Raw genomic sequence first — 24,364 nt, forward strand, 5'->3', positions numbered from 1 at the left:
CCTCTGGCGTCCCAAGCCAGTTCTTAACCATCGCGCCACTCGGCCGGCCCAAGCACAGCTTGTTTTTGTGGAAAGTGCTGTGGCCCAAGCGAAACTACCAGTGACACACTTGAATTTCTAGAGCTCCAGGTGTGGCGCTGAGTGGCAGTACCCACATGCCAGCATCACAGTGTAGCCACAGCTCTGGGTTCCAGTCCCGCCATCACTCTGGTTGACCACAGATGAGGCGGGTGCCATGCTGCTGTGCCCTGAGCTGTGTCCACATCTGCCTTCCTTGCCAAGAACACCTGGAGCACGGTGGCTTGGGTTATCTATCTTTGTATCCGGATGCCCTGGTCCCGTGCCCCACCCAGAGGAGGAGCCCAGGTGGTGCCCGTGGAAGAGAACTCACCTGAGCCATGGTTGGGGATGATGACCTCTCGGTCTGTCTTCCCAACCCATTTCTTTAATTTTTCTGGTTGTAAAATGAGAAGAATGAGTGACAATAATTTAAGAGCGCTTTCATTTCTGGCAATGCCTCGTTGTATTTTTGATCAGATCATCCTTTGTGCCAGGTTGCTAACAGAGCAGCTCACAGTTCACTTCTAACTGTAGCTCACTGCCTACTGTGGAGCACCAACACAGGTCAAATGTCCTCTTGGCCTGCTGGAAAACGGGCCGCCATCACACACTCGCTTACTCACCGTTCCCCTTCATGCATGCATTCATTCATTCATTCATCCATGCACTTACTCATTATTCCTTTAATAAATGCACATCCAGCTCTTATTTGGTTCCAGGTGCTGGGCTAGCCCTGCTGGTAGGCCTCTAGCCGCAGCGTTTTTGTATTCCAAGGACAAGCCATCATTCCTTGACTGCCTGGGGGGAACCACGACCATACTCTGCCCTGCTTTTTTCAGTCAGGGGCATAGAGGCAGAAGGACTTTCGTTTGCTTACATAATGACTGGACATGACCTAGAGCCAGTCTGCTGAGTATAACTGCACAGGCTGCGCACTGCACAACTCAGGGTAGTTATGCAACAAGGGAAGTCCTGCATCAGACTCCAGAAAAAAGTCCCCAGCTGTCATTGCTAAGTCTATCAAGCTGTGTGGTGTGTTCAGGTCTGACGGAGATGTGCTACAAGCCCACCAGCAAGGGGTGCCCGGGCAGCTGGTCCGTGGCTGGTATCTTCCCTATCTCGCCTTGGCAAGCCCATAGCCACTTTAGTGGCGGAGACTGTCTTCTCCGGTGGGCCCAGCCAGTGGTCTCAGTGACCAGAGCTCATCCCCTGCCTCTCCTCCAGCCCCCATGGAGGGAGTGCAGAATACTGACTGCCCATTGTGCCCCAGAGCCGTCTGGGTACTGACTTCCTCCCAACCCCATGGAGGCTTTGACTTAACGGTCCTGGCACCATTCACCAGGCAAGCAGGGAAGACCCAAGAGTCCTTGTCTTGTAGGACCCACTGTGTGACTAGGACAAAGCATGCCACTGCCGTATTCCTCGGCCCATGCTAGTCTTCACCCCAGTCCTAAGGAACTGCATATCAGCTGCCCGACCAGCTGGGAGATATCCCTCTTCTTTCGTCCCAGCGACTCAGAAATACATACATCATAGATCCCTGCACATCTACATAAAAGTTTAAAACCCACAACAAACAACAAACAAAACACTAGAGACCAGATGCTGGTGGGAGACATGTCCCCCTTGGCTCACTCCCTTACCTGCCCCGAGGCCCTAACTGCCATGATCAGTTCCAGCTGTGTCATCAACAGCACTAAGTGATGGGAGCTCCCCGGAGGCCTATTGAGGCTCCTCCGCTCCAGTGACCATGCCTGGCATCCTTACGTTCTCATCCCTGCAATGGCTGGATGCTACAGGACGCTCTAACCCAGGCAGCAGATGAGCCTGGGAACTGGAGGCAGGAGCTTGGATGTTGGGCCTATTTCTGCTCCTTCTGAGGGCAGGCGGCTCGCTCTCTGAACCTGCTTCCCATCTGTAGCACTGGCCATGCCAAGTGCACAAGGTGGGGAGTAATTGGTGTTCTCTGTGCCACCAACGTGGCTGGTTGTAGACCCACAGTTCAGCCTTGACCAGAGGGGAATGAAGGGAGAGAATCTGAAATGCGCCTCTGTGGCCATTGGAAAAATCCGTGGCGAGGTCAGACAAGACTGCTGGTAACTCGCTCCAGCCCCTAAGAGCCCTGCAAATCCTAGCGCCCTGCACGTTACACAAATATCAGCATCTGTGAGGCATAGAAGGCCGTGGTGGCTGCCTGGAAACCAGATTCCTGGCTTCCTGGCTGGAACACATGTTGCATTTGAGTTTAACACATTGAGGACGGGGAATTTAAATGTATAGAAGCAAATCTGCATCACGGGTCCACAACGTGTTAAAAGGCTGTTTTCCTTTCGGTGGGTGCATGTGCGGGTGGGTGTGTGCACATGTGCAAGAGCTGGTGTATCTGGCATGCACCTGGGTTGCCACGCGTGTGCTTTTCAAGACTGGAATGTACATTTCTCCACCTCCAAGCAATTTGTGCCATGTGTGCTGCTGGGGATTTGGTTGATGAGAAACAGTCTCCTCTTTGCCCATGTGGAATCCATCAGCAAGCCTGTGTGTTATAGGTGTCTGGGCCCATGAGGAGAACGTGGGGTTCAAGTATATACCTACAGCATCAACTAATTAGGTGTTGGGCAGACCCCCTAAGATGCTGTTATCCACATCAGCTATGCAGGATGGGGCTGTTCCTGGCATGAGAATAGGTCTTACTGATCTCCCCACACATGTTCACCTAGTATCCCTGCCAAGGGTGACTCCCCTGCTGGCTTTCGGGTACAGGACACATCCCTAAAACAGGAGCAGGGTGCACAGTGATGGGACCTAGCAGCCTCAGTCTCATTCGCTCCAAGATCTTAACAATCAAGCAAACATCTTTAGGTGCCATCTTGCATTTGCTTAGCACTTCCTTTCTTGCTTCCACCTGCCTTGTGCCTTCAGCCAATATTTACGAAGCATTTACTTCTTGCAGATATGGCCACTCACAGAGAACAGGTGGACAGGGGAGGACAGGTGATGCTATCCCCATTTCTGTCACACAGTTTGTTGGGATGAGAACCAGAACTGGGACTCGGGGCCCCTCGGCACTGAGAGCTTCTGCGCCCCCTTCTCAGGGAGTGTCTGCTGGCACTCGTCTGTGGATGCCCCTTGAAGGTGGCATGGTGTAGGTGCCCACACAGAGGTCTTCAGGACCCCCACAGGTGGGGCCTGATGGCCTCTCTGAGCTGCCATCGCTCTTCCCACAGAGTGGCGACAAGGAAGCGGGGCGAGGACGATACTGCAGGATGAAGACATCACCACCAAGATTGAGAATGACTGGAAGAGGCTGAACACCCTGGCCCATTACCAGGTGAGGGGACTGTGGAGGGCAGAGAGGGCTCGCTCACTGGGCAGCCCGTTCCCCGGAAGTCTCAGCACTTGAATAACAGGGTGTCGCCCGTCCCCCCACCCACACACCAACGCTAGACACCAAGCCCTAGATCTACTCCTTCACCAGCACCTCACGTTCCCTTAGCAACCCCGGGAAAATTGATGTCCCCTAGCCGGGAAACCTTGACCTCCTTGGAGATAGGATGCCGACGGCCATGCCTCCATGAGTCCCCAAGAGAAACAGTCTCTGACTTCCCCATGTAAGATCCATCTGCGAACCTGTGTGTTGTAGGTGTCTGGGCCCTTCCTTGGAAGGCCCTTCCTTGGAAGATCCCCGGAGTTGAAGGCCGGGTGCTCTCTGGGGAAGCATCGGAAAAGAGGGTGCTAGCGGGAAGCTCTTGCCAGTCTCTTTAAGAGCAAGCCACAACACAGAATACTATTCGGTATTCAAACAGTTCAAAGGGAAGCACTGACAGCCCCGGAGGACCAACTTAACTGGGGGTTGTCCTTGTTTCCTGGGGTGGCAGAGTTTCTGTGGCCAGGCCCTTATGAGCCTTTTCCTTGTAGGTGCCAGATGGTTCTGTGGTGGCTTTAGTGTCCAAGCAGGTAACAGCCTACAATGCAGTGAACAACTCCACGGTCTCCAGAACCTCGGCAAGTAAATATGGTGAGTTCATGGGGTCATCCTGGGGAGGAGAGGGTGCCCTGAGCAGCTGCTGTCATGATGGCAGGACCACCGGAAGGCCTGGAACCCCTGGGGCGGGGAGTGGGGTGTGAGTCCGGCAGGCTTGACCATCGGAGGGGAGAGCTGGCCTGGGGAGGAGGCGCCTGGTTCCAGGTGGGAACTCTGAGGCAAGAGCAGAACCTAGATCCCCCTGGAATGGGACGGACATCTAAATCTCCGTGAGCATCTTACAGGCTAGAAGATGCTTTCACTTTGTGATACCCATTATCGCGCGTCGTGTTCATAACAATCCAGCGAATTCAATAATTATTATTTCCCCCTATTATGCAGATTAGCAAATTATAACTCAGACGCACAGAGACTATGCGACGTGTAAAGGTCACACTGTTGTGCAGCGTTGGAGGGAAGGTGCAGACGCTAGTTCTGTGGTGTGGGGGAAGGGCGCTGGCTGTGGCTGGAAGCCCGGGTGCCACCCTGTTCAGCCACCATCTGGGTGCCTTGGGGCCAGGTGCCTGACTGCCACGAGACCTGGTTTTCTTACCAGCAAACCAGGGACTGCAAAAACTACCAAAGTCCCTGGGATCATTCTGGAAAATAAATAGAAGGAAACAAAGAACGGTGTCCACACCCAGTAGGACCTTCATCTTCTTTTCTGCTCAACACTCACGGCACCTGACCTCACATTTCAGCAAATAAGGGGGAAGAACTGGCCCAGGCCCGAGGGGAGGGTGCAGATGAGCAGGTGACAAGGCAATTACTCAGCTGGTCCGCAGTCATTAGGGGAGACAGGCTACCTGCTCCTACACTCGTACTTAATTGGCTACACAGAACACATCCTGAGACATGACTTGAGAACTCTTACAAGGAAACGTGTAAGAAAGGACACGCTTATATTTTTACATAGTGAATAATTAAGGGCTGGCAAGATGCAAGGACAGGACAGGAGGGAGGGGAACCGGAGTGGGTAAAGTAGTCCCAGGGTTTCCCGGAGGTGGCAGGAAAGGCACCCCCGTTTCAGGGAATGAGCTAAACTGAGGCAAGGCGACGGTGGCAGACAATGGCGGGATGGATCAGACAGCAGGAGGCCTGGGCTGGTGTGCTGTGAGTCAGCAGCCGGGAGGCCGAGTGGCCTCACATGTGTGGGCCCCTTGCATTGGCAGAAAACATGATCCGCTACACGGGCAGTCCCGACAGCCTCCGCTCTCGCACGCCCATGATCACACCCGACCTGGAGAGTGGAGTGAAGATGTGGCACCTGGTGAAGAACCACGAGCACGGCGACCAGAAGGAGGGGGACCGGGGGAGCAAGATGGTGTCTGAAATCTATCTGACACGACTCCTGGCCACGAAGGTATGGGACTTCAGAAGGAGGGGTGGGGCACATGTGGGGTACAGGGAGGGACCTCACCACCCCACGGAGATACCTGAGCTAGCAAACACCTATCGTTTGTGCTAGTGCCCCTCTGTGATCCACTCTGGACCGGCGCTGCTCATCAGCCCGGCACTCTTTCCCAGGGCAGAACCTCAGAACCCTTCTGAACCCAGAGCTCCGGCCAACCCCTCCCATACATCAGTGTGGGCATACGACCTGAAGTTTTGTTTCCATCCCTTCTCTATGCTTTTTCTCAAATATAGAGACTCTAGCCGCATCTATTCATGTTCTTCTACCATCCTTGCGAAAGAACGGCTCCTTCTTCTCTGGGGTATCCTAGACAGTCTCAAGCCATGGAAATGGGGGCTCCATCAGTGACTTCCCAGGCACTGTTTCTCCTCCCGATTCTCGGGACAGCCTGTGCCTACAGTTAGGCTTTTACTCCTGGGAGCCAAATGGGTGACTGAGCGTTCATTAGCCAGAGCGAAGAATGCCCAAACAAAACCAGGGCATTGTGTTTGTCTGCTCTGACCCAGGGAGCTGATCATTAGCATTTGTGAAAAGTGCTAAAATACCACCGCCAAAGGGTGTTCAACCAAACCGTGTTGTTGGCAGAGGAAGGCTTACTTAGGCCCCGTCATCAGTGGTGTATCTATTTCCCATGCACAGAGGACATGTAAAGCTGTTAGAGACAGGATGTAGGGGGTAGGGAGATTTAATACATGCACGTACCCCATGTCACCCATGCTGGCCAGATGTATGCTGTGTTCCCCTCCCCCAGTCTGCGAGGCAGACCCTGACACCCTCCCACAGCCTCCTGTGCAGAGCTGTGTGTGACCGCGTACCGCCCCCTCCCCAGGGCACGCTGCAGAAGTTCGTGGACGACCTGTTCGAGACCATCTTCAGCACAGCACACCGCGGCTCTGCCCTGCCTCTGGCCATCAAGTACATGTTTGATTTCCTGGATGAGCAGGCTGATAAGCACGGTATCCACGACCCGCATGTCCGCCACACCTGGAAGAGCAACTGGTGAGTGGAGAGCCGAGGACGCCCCGCGTCAGGGGAGGCCAGCCCAAGTCCATGGTGGCGGGCCTTGGGCGGCCGTGAGAGGAAGGGCAGAGCGTGGTCCACCTTCATCGCAGGCTCTCTCTCTGGACCTCCCCACTGTCTCCTATTTTTGTGTTTGTTTCCTCTCTCACTTCCAACTAGTCAAATCATCCTTCTCTCCTAGCAATCAACCAGTTAACAAACATTTATGTAGCCAAGTAATGACCATAAAAATAATAGCCTGCGTCGCGGCCAGGTCACTCACATCCAGGGACCTCCCGCGTGCCTGACATTGTGCTGCACACTGAAGGGACAGAGACTGTCAGGCACAGCCCCTGCCTTCAGTCGGCTGACAGATGCAGGTGAGAGACAAGAAGCGTTTTTGCAACTAGATTTTAGAAGGGTGGCGTCTAACAGTGACCGTTCAGCAGCATTTTGAAGCGCACCCTGCAGCCACCTAGGTGAACAGGGGATATTTCTGTTCTGGTCAAGAAGCGATGGTCTCCCTTCCCATTAATCTAACTCCTTTTCCAAACTCCCTTTGCGGAAGAGACAGTCCCAGAACCACTTTGTCTGGCTTTGTGACAACAGGATTCTCTAAGTCCTAATTGGCACGATAGGTGTCTTCACGATGGCCCCTCTCTCCTTTACCTTACATCATCCTTTCCGTTGGTCTGTGAGTCATTTGTGCTTCAGGTTGAGGCTGCAAGGTCAGACATCAGTATTCAGCACTTGGAATAGAACCTTGCGCAAAGCTGAGACTCGATAAATATTAATGCAGGTGCATGGCCAAGATGGCCTCTACGGGAGGGTTCTACCTCAGGCCCAGCTGGCTTGAATTGCCCCATTGGTTCCAGAATTGCCTACCTGTAGCTTTTAGGTTGTTCCTGTTCCAGGTTGTCCTTCCTCCGAACATTCTTCCCAGGCAGCCCAAGCCTGTTGGCCAGCAGCTGCCCACTGAGAGGAGTGGCGTGGTGCTAGGGCCCAGCCAGGCACCCTGACAACCAGCCCAGAACCCCAAACCCAAGACACAGAGGAAGGCAGGTGTCAGCCTGTGGTACTAAAATTTTATTTAATGGAGCATGTTCTGGCTTTTGGTCTCCACTTGAGAGACAGTGCTGTCTCTATTGAAAATGAAAAATCAGGCAGGAACAGAGCTTTGGACCCTAGAACAGCAGAGCGGGGTTTACTCCCACATTAGTTCTTGGGGAGAGAAGATCTTCCATCAAGGATCTCCCAGCCTTTCTGAAATAAGACTCGTGGAGTCTAGATTGCTCGTGCAGGGCAGCCACACTGGGGGAAGGCTGTCCCCTCCTCTGAGAGGCCTGCCAGGTTTGTTCTCTCCCAGTGCCTGCCTCTGGGTAAGATTGTTTGTAGTCATCTTAGGCACAGTCATTCCAAGAGGCATGTCCCCAGCCTACCAAATTTGCTTCTCTCTGCCAGCGAGTCTTCCTCCTTACCACCCCATTTGAATGGCAGCAGTCTTCAGAATACAAGACATGCTCTGCCCGGAACTCCTCTGATGGTCCCTATTGGGGAGAGCTGGTATTTCTAAAACATCCCTAGTGCCCTTGTAGTGCATTCAAGGTAGGTCACCTGGAATACTTTCTAAGCCATGTGCTTCCAGCCCCTACCTCCTGCTGGGGTGAGGCCACCTCGAAGGGTGCCATAAAGTCCTGGGGCTGAGGGCACATGCTCCCCTTGGAACTCAGAAGCTCAGTTCACAAAGAACTCCAGTCCCCAGGAAGGAAAGCTGGTCAGCAGACAGCTGTGCCCGGCTCAGGGACCTTCACCGAAGGGCACTCCCCTGACCTTCACCATTGCTACCTGGGCAAGAAGCAGTTAGTCCAGGAATTAGGAGGTTTGCATACTGACTTCAAGTTCCTTGTCCCTGATTGCAAAGAGGGTGTGTCTTTGTTCCTGGCCAGAGTTGTAACCCACCCTCTCCCCACCAGCTTCCTCTGCATTTCCCTAGCCTGAGTGACTGCAATCAACCAGAGATTCGTGCCACCAATAATGTTAATAACGTACTAATATTTCATTAGGCAGGAGACTTGGTGTGGTACCCTGGCTCCCCTGTTTGATTTGCCTGTCAGCACCACTGGCTTAAGGAAAGGGCGCGTAGGAGAGGAACAACCACGCAGCTCATAGGGACTCCTAGGGTCCCTCCTGCGGGTAGGACTTCTGCAAACAGGAAGATGTGGACAGGGGACTGTACTAGCTGGGCCGCCAGGAGTCCTTCATCCAGAGCTCTGAGCCCAGCTGTCGGTCTCCCTGGGGCCGATGCCACATCCCCGACTTTCACTCCTGTGTCATCATGCTCCATGACATCCCTTTATTTCCTACCTGGATTTCCCAGGGTGACACAAGCACCACTTACCACTGTCAGACCTCACCGCTGCCTGCCCCGGTCCTGCACTGCCCACTTTGTAGGAACTTAATATGTACTTGTTGATTGATTGGCATTCTCGAATATGAGGTCCGACTGTATTTATAGCACTGTTGTAGGTACGTACTGACTGCTGGGAGATACAACACATACAGAAATATTGTTCTCGCTGTTTGAAATAATGTAATTCCAAGAGTTTAAGTTCTAAGAGGCGAGCCAAACACATACGAACATTATGAACTATTATCAACAGTGAGAACAGCAACCAAAATAACAATAAAACATCAGGAGAAGTGGCAGGAAGTGAGGCGGTGGGGGCCGAGAGAGGGAATTAGCCATTCCTCGCTTGATACCATGCTGCTTCCTCACCTGCATCTCAACAGGCTGGATGGAGAGAGCCAGCAGAGGACAGCGCAGAGGGCAGGTGGGCAGGTTTCTCCTCGTGCCCCAGGACCCTTTGTAGCAACTAAGCGACTTACACATACACAACCAGAGTGGACGTTCTCTTTATCTTTGTTTAGCTGAGTCCCCTACCATTAGCACCTCCCTCCGGTCTTCATCCAGTTCAGAGACACCCGTGCCTCTTTCAAACTCAGACTATCAAATACCTCCCCCTCTGTGAAGACCTCCTGGACACTTTCATCTGGATAGACTTGATGACACCTCCCTGTGCCCCACATTGGGTCCCGAATGTCCTTCTGTGTTGGCACTGATCATTCTCAGAGCACATCCTTGATTGCATGTCTGGCTTCCCCATGAACCCCCCAGAATGCAGGCTTCTTGGGGGCAGGGGTGTGTCTCAGTCACACTGTTCCCCAGTGGCTGGCACAGCTCCTGGCATGCCATAGGTGCCAACTGGATGACAGAGGGAGGGGAAGGGGGGATCACCGTGGGGCAGGGGAGGGCTGTGAAGGTGGGTTTCTCAGCGTGTCAGCTTGGAGATGAGGAATCAGCTAGTCCCACTGTCTTCGCCATGTAGGAATAAGCTGATGTTACCAGGCAGGAAGGAAGGCGTTGACTTCTCCTAAGTCCTCCAGTGGATGGCAGAAAGTGAGATACAAAGTCTGGATTCCAGGCCTTTCTTTAAAGTTTGGCCAATTGGATGTGCCTTGTATCTGGCCCAGAGGGCAAATAATGGAGTTGACAGTCGGAAATGCCACTTTACGGCACCCATCATGGCTGCCTCTGACCCCAAAGAAGACTGGGAGCCGCCAGTGCCCATCTGCGTTGTATCTCTGGACAGACTGGTCAGCCTTGTTGAGCCATATTTTCCTGGAAGTAAATTGGTGGCATAGAGGAAGCCCTGAGTTGGTCCCCAGCCTTGTCTCTTTCTCCTGAGGTCTCTCTGAGCCAAGCTACAGTCTCCCCCCAACCCCATCTCCCCTGACCCTCTGCCTCTTTCCTCGTCACAGCCTGCCACTGAGGTTTTGGGTCAACATGATCAAGAACCCCCAGTTCGTGTTTGACATCCATAAGAACAGCATCACGGACGCCTGCCTCTCCGTGGTGGCCCAGACCTTCATGGACTCCTGCTCCACGTCGGAGCACCGGCTGGGCAAGGACTCCCCGTCCAACAAGCTGCTCTATGCCAAGGACATTCCCAGCTACAAGAACTGGGTGGAACGGTGAGTGCTGGGTCTGGGCGTCAAGGCAGGCCCCTTGCAGCCGCCGGCAATTTCCCTTGACTAGGGGTCCCTCCCACCCCCCAAGATGGGCTGGGGCTTGCAATGCCTAATCCAAGACCCACACTTCCTGGAGCCCTGTATTGTCAGCCGAAGCAAGAAGTGGGGAACTTGGCTAGAAGTTGCCCCTGGGCTCTGTGCCCCTCCATGGGCGGCCGAGATCTCGGTAGCTGAAATTCTTTCTAGGCTCAGGAAGGAAATACAATCTGGCAGTTCGCCCAGCCTCCTGTGGGGATGTCATTGTCACTCTGAACAGCTTCTCACCGCCACAGTCTCTTGACTCTCACACGGTGAGCTGTTGATGCCCTGGGCCTTGCAGTGCATTCTCACCCACAATGCCCCTGATCTAATCACAGTGTCCTGAAGTGCACCTCAGACTAGAGGGCCACCTGTACGCTGTGGCACTGGGCTGTCTTGGTGCGAAGCTAACTTCTGGTCAAGAACATTTGTGGTTTGTCTGGGTCGCAGCAGCTCCATATGCCAGGCACCTGAGCTAAACAACCTGACGATGCTTTATTTATTTATTCACGAAGGGAGCCCTGGAATATAAGAGGACAGGATTTAGAACCTCACTCTGTGAAGAAATATACACATAGAATGGCTTAAGTAATCAACCCGAGATGACTTTAAGTGGCCAAGATAGTAGATCCCTCAAACTCAGCTGACTCCCAAATTGCTTTTCAACTATTTACGATACTTTTAGGGCCTCTGTCAACCCATATGGTGTCTCTGAAGTAGGGAAGGTGCCCCTTTCTACCAGAGAATGTGGCCCCAGCCAGGATGCATGGTTTGTGGAGGGGCTGGTTGTCAGCCCCAGCTCACCCTCTCACAAGCACCATTGTGCAGTGAACAACCTGCACAACTCTGCATGGCAGTCCTGGTTCTAGAGTTCCTTTCTCTTTTTTCCCAAGTAACTTAGAAATAGGAAACCTGGGTGGAAGCTCAGATTTGGTGATGTTTTGAAGAGTAAAAGAGACCAGAAATTGTTCCTGACTTGGCACCTGAAGACAACATGAACAGTATTGTTTCGTTCATGGCAAAGAGACAGTCTCCATCTTTATTCTTGGAAATTGCATTCTCTTGTGCAGAGGGAATAACTAAGAAGGGGTGTGGCCCTGGCGCCCTCAGTAACACGGTTCTCCTAAAAGGGATGACTTTTCTTTTCCCTCTCCACTCTGTTCTTTGATAACCTCCCCGCCCCTTCCTGCTAATGCATGTGATGGGCACGCAGCCGTGGCTGTCAGAGAGAGTGAGCTAACTTTTTTGTCCTTGCATCTGATTGTGTCTGAGTCACCAAGAGGGACCGTTACCCTTCCCCCCCTCCCATATAAACAGTGGCTTCTTTTTCTGACAGTAGAGCTGTGAGGAGCAGGCCCTCCTCTGTGGTCAGTCGGCTCTTAGGCAAAGAGACAAAGAGGCAGCAGCTGGGCTCTTGGTTATCCCCACGTGGATGCAATATCCCTGTGATAGGACCTCAGGCAGGGCAGAAGGGAGCAGGGATGTGAAGGGCTGGGAACATTTATGAAGCATCTGCATAGAGGACACCCCCCGGAACATGGCCGGTCAGTCGGAGATCAGAATAATGCATGCACCCGGCTAATGGGCTCCCTTTAACTTGGTACTAAATGAGATTGGTGCCATGCAGCTGCTATAGGTCACGAGTAACCGCAGTCCATTTGGTTATTTTTAGGAGCGGTTTGATGGTTTCCATTTCTTATCCCACCAGTTTCTTAGCAACCAATGGTACTCTCAGGAAAGTCATCTTTCTCTTGCTTGAGGTCCCAAATCCCTTCTCCTCTCACTCTGGGATGAGGGTACAAAGACGGAGGGATAGGGAAACCGCATGGACAGGTCTGGAGAGCAAGCCCAGAGGGCTTCTTACTTGGTGATGAATGGATCAATGTCACTCACTCCCCAGAAGACTGGCCTCTGAGCTTGTCTGGTTCCGTGAAGGGGAAAAGGAGCCCGGAGATGTAGAACTCACTCAGGATCTACAGCAAGTCTGCTCTGCCACCTCAGGGCCCTGGCAGCCTGTAGGTCAGAAGAATGATGTTAGAATGCCCACCTCGGTGGCCAGGGCTTGCCCACCTCTGAATTCGCTGCCCAGCTGCTGTGAGCACACATCAGCCTGCACAGGGCTCAGGCTCAGCGACTCACTGTGGTAGAGTGCGCCCTGCACACATCTGGGGGGTCCCCCCACTCCCACCACAGCTAAGAACAGGGATTACCCTGGCTGGTCCTCTCTATAAAAGGGGTTGGAAAGCATACGGATTCAGGGGGCCTCTTACCGATATTGGTTGAGCAGCCTACACGATTCTGTTGCACCTCTGCTGGTTTGTATCTTCTAGAAGCTCTTCACCTACCCTTCCTGTCACTTGACTGCTGATCTACTCTCCCACCCATCCCTCCATCCCATTCCTGCCTCCAAATACCGCTAGCGGTTGGTGGCCCACTGCAGGCTCCCAGTTTTCGCTACGTCCCTTCAACTATTAGGGCTTTTGCTTGTGGGAGGAGAATCTGTTGGTTCCCCAGTAAGCAATCAACTGCTACACTCATCTTACAGAGCAGAACTCAACAGTGCCACAGCGTTGTCACCACAAACCGTTGTGTCATGATCAGTTGTAATTTCTATTTCATTACCAATAGCAGTCAAATGTTCATGTTGGGTGGTGCTTTCCTCTCGTTTTATATTGGAAGAGCTTCAAGGTTGTCCCCATGGCACCATTAGTCTCGCTGACTTGCAGTCATAGGCTTTCCACATAGGAGTGAGTGCAGTGGAGTCACAATTGGCCCACTGGGGAGAGGACTAGNTTTTTTTTTTCCTGGTTTGTTTTTTTTTTAACTAGAAACCTTTGCTCCCCAGTAAAAAAAATTTTTTTTACTAGGGAGAGTATCCAAGATTATATAATACATAGGACTTTTTTGGTTGTAAAAGTAATACATACTTTATTAGAGTCCCAATTAAATTCCTGGAGTAGACTCATGACTACCCCAAAGCAAAGCTAAACAAAACGAAACCCCGAATAAATGAAGAGAATTTCCTGTTTGTATTGGCGGAGATAGTGAGGTGGGCCAGGGGTCGGGTGTCCTGGGTTGGTGAGCCCCACATTCCCACCATGCCACCCCCTTTCACTTCGTCCAGCCTTGGCCCCGGGCCGCCCCTGATGTTGCTGAATTTATACCCAGTTCTCATTAGCTTCCCCCAAAGTGCAAGGAGACCCTGTTAGGGATTGTCATGAAAGGACCTGAGATCCCTCCCCAGAGAATACAAACGCTCTTGCAAAGAGATAGGTCCACATAGCTCATCTTCCGTGGGTTTCTTGATCTATAATTAGAGCTTCTGTTGTTAGTCTCTTTGATCTTACAACTCAAGCACATTTTGGAAGGGCTCCCTTACAGGGTAGAATTCAAAACAGAGGGTACAGTTAAAGAGCAATGCAACGGACACTAGGAAACCGAGACCACTTCACCAAACAGGACCAGTGAGTGCAATTCCGGCACATGACCAAGATGGGGTACGTGTCCTCGTGTGTTCCTCCTCCCTTCCCTGATGTTCCCGTCAGCTTGTTGGCTCATCAAACCTTCTGTTCTTTGAAAAGAAAAGCTAGTTTACCTCAGAGAATCTTGTTTCCATTTGGAAGCCAATGACTTTGTGTTTTAGAGTGGGCGGCCCTCCCCTCCATCACTCCCTGCCTGGGCCTGGGGGCCTGAGGTCCTGGCTTAGTCATGTGTTGGCTGATCTGACCATTAACGAGAACCCAGGCCGTGAGACGGGAAGGAAGGATTGGATGCAGCTGCCCTCCTCCCTTGTAGAGACCAGCCATCTCCTCTTCACTTTAGCTTGGAGGGACCAGTCTATCTCTTCCAGCAGGGTCCTGCCAAGTTACCATAGCAACCAGCAACTCCAGGGTACCACAACAAACAATGGCTCAGTGAGCTGAGGCCTGGCGGGAGAGGAGTCTGGCCTGGTCAGGTGACCCAGAGTTACGTAAGTCTCCAATACTAGAGGGAAGAGGAGGAACAGGAAAGGATAGATGGGTGGTTTACAGAACAAGCAGGGGCCTTCGAGTTTCAGAGAAAGGCCACTGAAGGAGGTAGGGCAGGTCACTCTTGCTTCAGCCCCACTCCCCTTCTGTTTCCATAAAGCTCCCACCTTGAACACTGACCCTTTGTTAGAACAAAGCAAAACATATCTTTAGACAACAGTGTTATACCGAGCCTCAAAGATAGGTGGGTAAAGTCTATTAGAGGAAGAGGGTCTTCTGGTTTTGATTTTTAAAGAAGAGTATCCTAGGAAGATTTAAAGGGGAAAAAAAAGGATTTTAAAAAAAGTTTTTAAAAAGGAAACCGATGCTATTTAAATTGGAGCCCAGTTGTAACTTGGTAAAGGCAAGCTTCTGTACCTTTGTTATAATTAATTGTATACCTGTGTATGTAAATATAAGGCATTCCTATTTTGCAGTTCAGAACAAAAAAAAACTTATTTGTAATATAGAATAAAGTTTATTAAAAAATAATAAAATTGCAGTTTGGGATTTGGGGTCTTTCTTTATGTGACTGGCTGGAAGTGGGGTGGGGGAGAAGGCTGTCCATAGTTGGCGGTGGTGGCCACCAAGATGTAGCGATGTGGCACTGTCTCTCTCCACCTGTGAGACGTCTAAGCTCAACCACCAGAGACACATCCTTTTGCTTAAGACTTTGACTTCACTTACAGACATCTCTGGAAGTGATGATGCTTCAAGATAGGGAGCGCAAATGTGGGACCAGCCAGTGCTATCAGCAGATGTCACTTTTTTTTCATACAGCCCGACCAGTCTTGGGAGTCCCTCTCAACACAGCCTTCAGGCATGCCCTGCTCCCCTGGTAGAGCTGGCTCTGGAGAGGACACAAGTGGCCATCTCTGCTTTAAGTCTTCTTGTAAAGCTGCACCTTAGTGTAAATGGTTTTATCAGTCCCTTCCTCCCCCATGTTGACAGGGGGTAGAGATCTTAAACCCAGTGGTGCCTCTAGGAGAAGGAGAAAGAGGGAATGAAATGGGTGGCAGTGGAGGTAGGGAGCAGGGAAGAAGACAGCATTTCTGCCTGTCACACACTTCTGTCTATAGGCCATACTGGCCTCAAGATGGTGGGCGGGGTGTGGGGAAAGGGACAGCAAATGCAGATGGGGCAGCATTGGCCCCGGCCTGGGTCCAGGAAAGCTGTGCCCTCTGCTAGTCATTCAACCAGCTGCCCGTGGGCAGATATNTAAAATATTTTTGCACATGTGAAAGGTTGGGGAGGAGAGAGACACAAACATATTTAACACAGATTTGCTGAATGGAAGCTGCGTGTGTGTGTGTCCGCGTGTGTCTGAGTGCGTGTGTTTTATTTTTTACGTTTTGCACAGATAGAGAAAACAAAAAATGAACAAGCAGAAAAAAAAGACTGTGATCATGATTCTGCTGAAGCTTTTATTTTTTACTGGATTATTATTATTGTTATTGTTCCTTTGTCGGTACAGGACTTTTTTTTTTTTCCATGTTTTTGTTATAAGAGAAACTTCGAACACCTCAGAGAAACATAAATGTCAGGAAGAAAGAGGAGGGGAGGACAGACAAATTTCCTCGCTCTCCTCAGTCCTCCTGAGGGAGGCGTTTGGGCAGATTTTCCTGTAATTGGGGGGATGGGCTGTTGCTGGTGCTTTGTGTGCCTGCAATCTCCGTGGCCTGCTTGGGGATGGAGAAATAGCAGAGAGCCACAACCCATTTTGCCCATCAAAATTCTTTCCTTTGGTTGTTTGTTCGTTTTTCCATTGCTTTCATATGGATTCTTGGCGCACGTGTGATATGTTTCAAAGTGAAGACAAGGCAGCATTGTCCAAAAGCTACGATTTTTCTTCCCCCGATCTCCTATCCAAAACTCCCCTTGGAGTCCCCGATCTCCTCTTGGCAGGCCAGAGAGCTGTCCAGGCGGCATGAGGGGGCAGCTGCGGCCAGAGAAGGGCGTTGGGCAGACTCAGTCCTGTGGAAGGCGGGTGGTGCTCTCGAGGCTTTCCGCTCTGGCACAGGTCATTGGCAGGGTCAAAATTCTGTTTAAGGTGGAATCTTTATCTGACTCCTGGAGTCCTAGGCAGAGAGACGGGGTAAAAAGGCCACCCCCTGAACTCCCACTCCTGCACCCTCCGCCCCAGGAAACCACCAAGGTCACAATGGTACCAAAAGACGATGCAGTCAAAATAACAGACCTGGGTGAGGTGGGGCTTTTAAATTGGAGGGGGATGGGCTGAAGGCTTAGGGGTGTGAAGTGAGTGGGGGAGCCTTGTGAGGTCCTAAACATAAAAGAATGGGTAACTAGAAGCTGAGAAAGATAGCTGCAGGCTGGTCATGTCTCCGGTGGGGGGAGGGGGGGACACACAAGTCTGCCCAGGTATGGGCTTTGCCCCTCTCTGTCCTTCCTCGTAAGGAGAGACCCTGACATTTGAAGATAACTACAAATAGTGCCGTTAAGTGAGGTTGGCTATTGTGTCAGTTACTTCCTCAGGAAAATATTTTGTCTTGCCTTCTTCCCATGCGGTTTTAAATTTGGGGGCCACCTGAGTGTCTCACAGGCCAAGGTACGTTTACACCCCCCACCCAGCATGACATGCACACCCACAGGCGGCCCCTGTAGCCTCCCTCTTACGAGCCTGGGCACCAGTGAGTGAGGCCCAAGATGCTTTAGCGAGAGAAGTCATTTAAAATAAATCCCAAAGTTTGACCCAGACTGTCCAGAACGGTGCCCAGGCAGAAGTGGGGGGTGCCGGCAGCTGTCTCTGACCTTGTCTGCTCAGGCCCAGCTCTGACCTCCCAACCTGGGGTTAACGTCCGTGTGCTATCCCAGAGCCCCCCACCCTTCCCCGTGCCAAGGTCCTTGTGCTCATGTCCCCCTTGCATGTCTGGCTTCTGAGTGTACCACCGCTTGTCCCCCTTGCCCGCCTCCTGCACGTGTATCCTCTGCCCCAATGCCATATGTCCACTAAAGAACCAGAGCCGCCGAGCCCCTCTGTGGGCAGCTCAGCGCCCCCAGGCCAGCCCTCTGGGACTGCGCTGGGCCCCTCCCACCTCCCTGAGTGGTCCAGCCAGGGCCCCGTGGAACCCACAGCAATGATTTGTCGAATGACCTCCCCTCTGGTTCAGAGGCAAGTCCTGCTGATGTTTCCAGAACCCTCACAGGAAAGCCCCATTTCCCATCTGTCTCCTTTCTCAGGACGAAGGGGATACTTCCTTTGGCTTCACAGGATGCCAAATCAAAGAGTTAACCAAGTGAAGGTTAGAGTTCATTATTACTAATTAAGAACAAGTGTTTCCGGCCCAGAACGCCAACGAGGGAGGGAAGGTGTAGGGCGGTGCTCTGCGGGCAGAAGGCCCGAGACACCCCNCTCTCTCTCTCTCTCTCTCTCTCTCTCTCTCTCTCTCTCTCTCTGCCTCTTTCTGTCTCTCCCTGCTTCCTGGACCCCTTCTCTTTCAGTCTCTCTGCCAACACCATTGAACCAAGCCACCAACCCTCAGCTAGCCCAGGACGGCCAGGCCCACAGCAAGGGACCTGACCATAAGATTCCAGAAGGGGCTGTTTCCCAGCTGACCCCGTGCATTAGCCACAGGGCCCACATGTGGATGAGGAGCCATGGACAGAGGACGTTTCTATGCTGCTACTTCACCTTCTGCTTCTTGCGAGCCCCGACATGGGTCCAAACCTTGGCCTGGAGAAGAGGCAGTGCGCTCAGTATTATATTTGCTGGGAAGGTGTCACCTGGCTCTCCCTTCCACGTTTCTGTCTCTAAGGGGTCAATCAGTGGTATGGTCCCTTGGCAACTGTGAGAAGAAAGGCCACACCTCCCGCACGCAGCAGGAATTGGGGGCAGAGGTGAGGAGTGGGGAGGTGCTCTGCAAACTGCCTCTCACTTGTGGGGTTGGCAGCCAGCGGTCTCCTTGTCCCCTTCCATCTTCCAAGTGCTCCCAGGGACATGCCTGCCCAGTCTCCTCCTTTGCCTGTGGAAAGCCAGACAGGAGGAGGAAGAGCCGTTGCAGTCTACCACGGAGACACCCCTCACCTTCCCATCTGGCTCAGAGGGGCAGAAATGTGAAATGGAATGGGAGAAGAAGAAAGAAGTTCATCTACCCTGGAAGTGTAATTTGTTGTTTGTCCACTCACCCCCAAGCGCAAATGAATTACGACCACAGTCACAGGTGTAACCCATCGCCAGATCCTGAGTGCTGTCTGGAGAAAACACCTTCATCCTCCTTGGTCATCGCTCATCAAAGGTCAACCTAAAACCCAGAGTGTGTCCAGGCATCCAGGAGATCCTACCTCCAGCTGTCTCCATGGCTCTGTCACCACCATCCTTCCTGAGAACACTAGACAAAGCTGGGGCACACAGCCTCACCTCTCTTCCCTTGGTGGAACCTGGTACCATTGCTATGCAGATCGATAACCTTGTCACTGAACTGTCCAGACCGCCTAGGGAATTATTTCATCAACATCTCGGCTGTCTCTTTAGTCACTCTCCTCCCCATCTTTTCAGCAGTCATCATTGAAAGAAATGAACTCAAGCACAGAGACGGACCAAATTGCCAGCCAAACTCAGCCCCCGGCGCGTCATGTCTGGGAGGCCCCAAGAGTCAAGCTGAAGGACATGGCCAGAAATGGGAGGAGGGACATAACCATTGACCTCGGCCCTGGATCCGTCTCTCCATCTGTCCTTCCATCTACAGAAACGTCATTTTAGTCAACCAGGCAGAGGTATGCTCATGCATGGGTCCTAGGTGAGCAGGGGCTCTAGGGAGAGATGTTCTAATGAGAGTCATGGAAACCTGGAATCTTGAAAGGACCTTCAATGCCGACTGGTCCAGTCTCCCACCACAAACAAGAATGTCTCCTGGCAGCCCTGGTGTCAAGCTGTCCACCACTCTGGGAGACAAGGAGAAGCANGTGATGGCTGGAGTTGCACAGGAGTGCCACCTCTGCTAGCCTCTCACCCAACTCCTGGTCACCCATGGGGACAGCTGGTGGTGGGGGACCAGGCATGGGACTGATGGATTCATGATCTGCGCAGTGAAGGGTGTGATCTGGGAGGGACACAGGGCCGGGGACAAGGGACCAGGGTGAGACTGTACGGGAGCCTCTGGGCATGCCCCCTACACTCACCTGATCAACCCATGAGTTCTGGGAACTCCCAGGGCCTGTCATGGTCACCTGCACTTACCCAGGTGAGAGTGAGTGCCTCTCCTAACACTTTGTGCCCCAGATGCCTCACTTGCCTCACCCTAGTCCCTGGCCTGGCGACTGTCCCCGCACCATCCTCTATTCTGGGTTCCCAGGTTTGCTTTCCCTGGCATTGAAGCTGCAGGTATTCCTTGTGGGTGAAGCTGGGTGGGGTCCTGCCGGGACCCCTGGGTGTGCTTTCCCACTGTCCCAAGGTCTCCCTTCCTTTGCAGGTCCCTGGTCCCTTTTATGTAGCTCACACCCAGAAAGTGCCCTGGGAGAGAGTGGGGCGTGGCTGCCTTCGGTTCCTCATTAGAAAGTACACAGCTCCCCTCTGGCAGGGGAGTTGGGGTTTGCTGCATAAAATGTCAAATTGCAGAAATTAAAAATGTAAGTGCTGGCATCTAATTAACCAGTTGACAGCAGTGCACCGCTGCAAGTGACAGTGACTGATTGCCTTCCACCAGCCTCACTCCCCAAGCAGCCCCCAGCTCCTCCTGGTGAACCCCAGGAAGGGCCGGACATCAAGGAAGGCAGAACAACTACTTAGAAGAGCCTTCAGGTCCTCTGGGGGGGGCCTCTTACGTCTATGGGAGGGGGGTGTTCAAGGGACATGAGCGACCCACTGGGCCACTCCTGCAGTTAGCTGGGAGCAGCGCCATTGCAAGAGATGGCTCCTCCTTACTCCTGGTCCCACCCCTGCCCACCCTCTGACAATGTCTGGGCCACTCTCCACACCCCTTCCCTCTGTGCCTCCTGCATCCAGAGCTGCAAAGGGCTCTCTCTGGGCCCGACCCAGAAGCCTAGATGGGGGAGCACCCACCATAGTCCCCAAGGGCTCACACACAGGCCTCTGGTGGCCCAGATGCAGTGCTAGGAATGGCTCTGTCTCTGCTCCTCCCTGTGCATGGCTCCAACCCCTTACTTCCCCACCCCCGTCCCTCGGCAGGTATTACTCAGACATCGGGAAGATGCCGGCCATCAGTGACCAGGACATGAATGCATACCTGGCCGAGCAGTCCCGGATGCACATGAATGAGTTCAACACCATGAGTGCGCTCTCAGAGATCTTCTCCTACGTGGGCAAGTACGCTGAGGAGGTGAGCCCCGCCTTGCTGCCAGGGCCTGTTGGGAAGCACAGGCCGCCTCTCGCCCGAGCACCACCCCTGACACCTCTCCCTCTGCTGGGGAAACTCTACCACCCAGCACTTGGGGGGGACTGTGCTCCAAACAAAGGCAAACTAGAAAGGTTCATTCTCTATGTTCTGCATTAATCCCCTGCTTCTCAGATATATGGATCAAGTATCTTTCATTTTTAGTTCCTCTTTTTACTACAGAACAGAGTAGAATGGAATGTATTTTTACTTGCTGTGTTCCCAGTTGGAAAACCTCACCTGGGGTCACTGCATTCTTTCTGGCCAGTGCACAGGTGCTGGTGGGAGTTTTCTTGGTCATGCAGGCTTAGACCAAGTGGGTTCAGATCCAGGCTCCCTGTGTCTGGGCAGCGGCCTCACTGCTGTCTCTCCGCCTGCCTTGTCTCCCTCCTCCTAGCCTCAACACCAAGAGAAGGTATAGGAACCCCAGGTGAAGGACGGAGCCCCAGCAAGGCCCCTCCTGTGCCCCCACGCAATGCTGGGAACCCCAAATAAAGGAGAAGCCAGTGGTGGCACCTTAGGGGAAGGACACCAATGCCAATCTGTGGGCCAGTGCTGGCCCAGGGCACAGTGTTCACCTGTCCGTGGCTGCGTGACAGAAGGACAATGTAGAGTATGCCAGGTGACGAGTGCAACTGGCTCATCTTGGAAAGGACAGTCTCTTAGTCTATAAGGACACTCACCTACTGTTGGTGTTAAAATGTCCCATTATCATGGAAACCTGGTGCCAGTAACTGGTGGCTCTCGACCAGCTAAGAAGTTGGCAACTCTATCGTGGTCTCCCCAGTTAAAAACACATGGGTTGGGCCAGGACATCCAAAGGTCTGGGAGNAAAAAGGTTAAGAATTTTAAATATTTAAATATGCCTCCTAAGGAAACCATCTATTCGAAATAAAAAGCTGTGACAGTTCACCCTGGGAGCAATACTGGAGGTGACGTACAGACATTTCATTAACTTATTCATTAAATCCTGGGTCAAACGTTTATCGTATCTATCATCAGTGCATTGGGCACTCGGGATAGGTTAGACTTGATCCTTGCCTGTGGCTCTCATGGTGAAGGAGGACACACTCGGCAAATCCCACAAGCCGTAATAGTGGGGTGCTCAGGGAGTGAGGTCAGTGAATGAGTCACAGAGGCAGAGACTTTTGTGCAGAGTCTGGAAAGGCAAGTGTCTGTGGACATCAGAGCATCAGGCTCCAAATGTCTTCCACATCTGACTTTCGTCCTTGGGTGTTTAAAAGGATGGCATCACTTTGTTCTTTTCTAAGAGTTCAGGGCATCGGAGAACACCTTCTCAATCACGACAGCCATCCTAAAGGCAGAGATGGGGCACCCACCCTCACACCCTGGGCCTATCCCATAGAAACCTACAAATGCAAAACACTGCAGACTGGTCAACAGTGGAGAATCCAGCTCTCTGGGGCCCTTCCCTTTATGGCAGCTCCCCAAGGACTAGTGTTGGGACCCCAGGGTAGGTGCCTACCTGGTATGAGCAAATGCAGCAGTGGTGGGGCCTGGACTACCTCAGGCTGGGCCTCGGTCAGCCTGCCAGCCTGTCAGGCCCTGGCCAGCTGGAGGGGAGTCCTGGGGACTTTCAGAGCACCTGTTTCTTCTGAAAGACTCACCTGCAGGTGGAAATCCCACAGGAGCAAGTTCAAGTCCAGGGCCCCAGGCTAACCTTTCCCTTCACCCTGCACAGCCAGCTGATGAGAACACTTGTTTGCAGTTCATTAACAGGGTGTAATTGCATCCTTCACAATCAATAATGCTTCTCAGTGGTGGAGCCCAGCCCAAAGGCCCGCACAGCTAGGCCAGAGAAGGAAGCAACTTAGCATACAGCCGAGAGAGAGGCCAGGGTAGGGTCATTATCAAGTTCAAGGGGTGCTGGCAAGGTGCTGGGTTGGGCAGAGCCCTGCAGTGGAGCAGGGAGAGGTCAAGGTAGGGTCAGTAAAGCCCTCCAAGGAGGGGCCCCCGTAGCACTGGGCAGGGCTGGGGACGAGAACAGGACAATATCAGCCAATCCCCAAGCCCCACACTTCTCAGGGCATTACGCTGTCCGTGGCCACCCAGCTCAGTGGTAACTTGAACTTGTAGAAGATAAAGGTGTGTGGTTGGTCCACCTGTGGGCTAGTAAGTGGCCACAGACACGCACTATCCAGTGCCCTCTGTACATCGGCAACAAAGAGATGGAGGCAGCGCCCTGCGGGCCTGACATCACTGTTAGTATACACAAAGCGCTGCCAGGCAGGGCGGCTGCCCAGGACTCAGATGAGAAGATTGGAACGCCTGCCCTCTCCCCACTCCACACTAACCCCACCCCACCACGCCCCCTGTCTTCCTCACACACACACTTTCTAAACATTCTCTTTGGAGGAATGACTGGGCTTTTAGTGTGCTATGAGGCCAGCCTTTACAAAGGGACAGAGTGTAGGCATCTGCTGTTTCCAGGGGGCAATGGTGATCCCAAACCTGGGCTCCCATGCACCTCAGGGACCAGAAAAGCGACAGGGGGAGCCCTGGTGCTGTTTGCCAAAGCCTGACAGGACCATCCATCTACCTGTGAAAGGTTCACAGGCAGGTAATAGAAACAGCAGGAGTCTTGGCTTCTGGGGACAGTTGTGTCCTATCAGGGGGGGCCTGGGTGTTCATCCTGGTCAGTCGCTGTGACTGTCCATGGGTGACAAAGTGTAACTGCCCAGAGGCAGCCCTGTACCCAGCCGTGTGAGCAGAGCCGTGTCTGGCTGCTGGCCACAGAAGAGAAGCCACAGGCATCCTTTGATCACAAATACGACCTGAGAACATAACCCTTTACCTGAAAAAACATATTTTGCTCGGTAGGCGTAGAATCCTTGAGGGACGATGCCACAAATCTCAGAAGTGGCCAGGTTGGGAGCCACCACTGACGCCCCTGGGTCTCTGCTATAAAATGGAACACTGGAACTTACTACGTTCCAGAAATAATGACAATGAACCAAGTCTCTGGCTGGAACTTTTGTACCGGGAATGTCATTAAATCACTTGGCACCCCAAGGAACCTGAGGATGTTTTAGGGTGGGTTGCAGGTCTGGAAGAGCGAGCTCTTCTGGGATAGAGCAAAGGAAACAAAATGAAACAAGACAAGGAACCAACCCAGGGCCTCAGGGCTCCGAAGATGTGGAAGGGCCCGGGGAACAGAGGCCCTCACACTGAAAGGAGGATGGACGTCCAAATGAGTCCGGGCAAGACGGCCTCGCCTGAGCCCCCAGGCTCCTCTGAGAAAGGCCATTTCATTAAGCTCTTGTCCTGGGCCTCCCTCGACAGCCTGTCATGGGCCGAGACCTCCCGCCAAAAGGCAATCAGCTCAACAAAGCAGTTGGCGAGTGTGTCTGTGTGTGGCGGGGTCCTGAGGGACAGAGGAGTTTCTCTC

General features: G+C 52.7%; 1 protein-coding gene across 1 annotated transcript in view; it reads left to right on the forward strand.

The window, feature by feature from the left end:
* Positions 1-21,376, forward strand: part of PLXNA4 (plexin A4) — a 378,640-nt gene extending 357,264 nt beyond the window's left edge. The window contains exons 27-33 of the mRNA XM_019646084.1: positions 3,285-3,388; positions 3,976-4,075; positions 5,254-5,444; positions 6,325-6,494; positions 10,314-10,526; positions 20,751-20,901; positions 21,353-21,376. Coding sequence (XP_019501629.1) covers positions 3,285-3,388; positions 3,976-4,075; positions 5,254-5,444; positions 6,325-6,494; positions 10,314-10,526; positions 20,751-20,901; positions 21,353-21,376 — 953 coding nt within the window. The remainder of the gene's footprint in view (positions 1-3,284; positions 3,389-3,975; positions 4,076-5,253; positions 5,445-6,324; positions 6,495-10,313; positions 10,527-20,750; positions 20,902-21,352) is intronic.
* Positions 21,377-24,364: the final 2,988 nt, after the last annotated feature.

This window comes from Hipposideros armiger, unplaced genomic scaffold (assembly GCF_001890085.2).
Source record: "Hipposideros armiger isolate ML-2016 unplaced genomic scaffold, ASM189008v1 scaffold_97, whole genome shotgun sequence".
Lineage (NCBI taxonomy): Eukaryota > Metazoa > Chordata > Mammalia > Chiroptera > Hipposideridae > Hipposideros > Hipposideros armiger.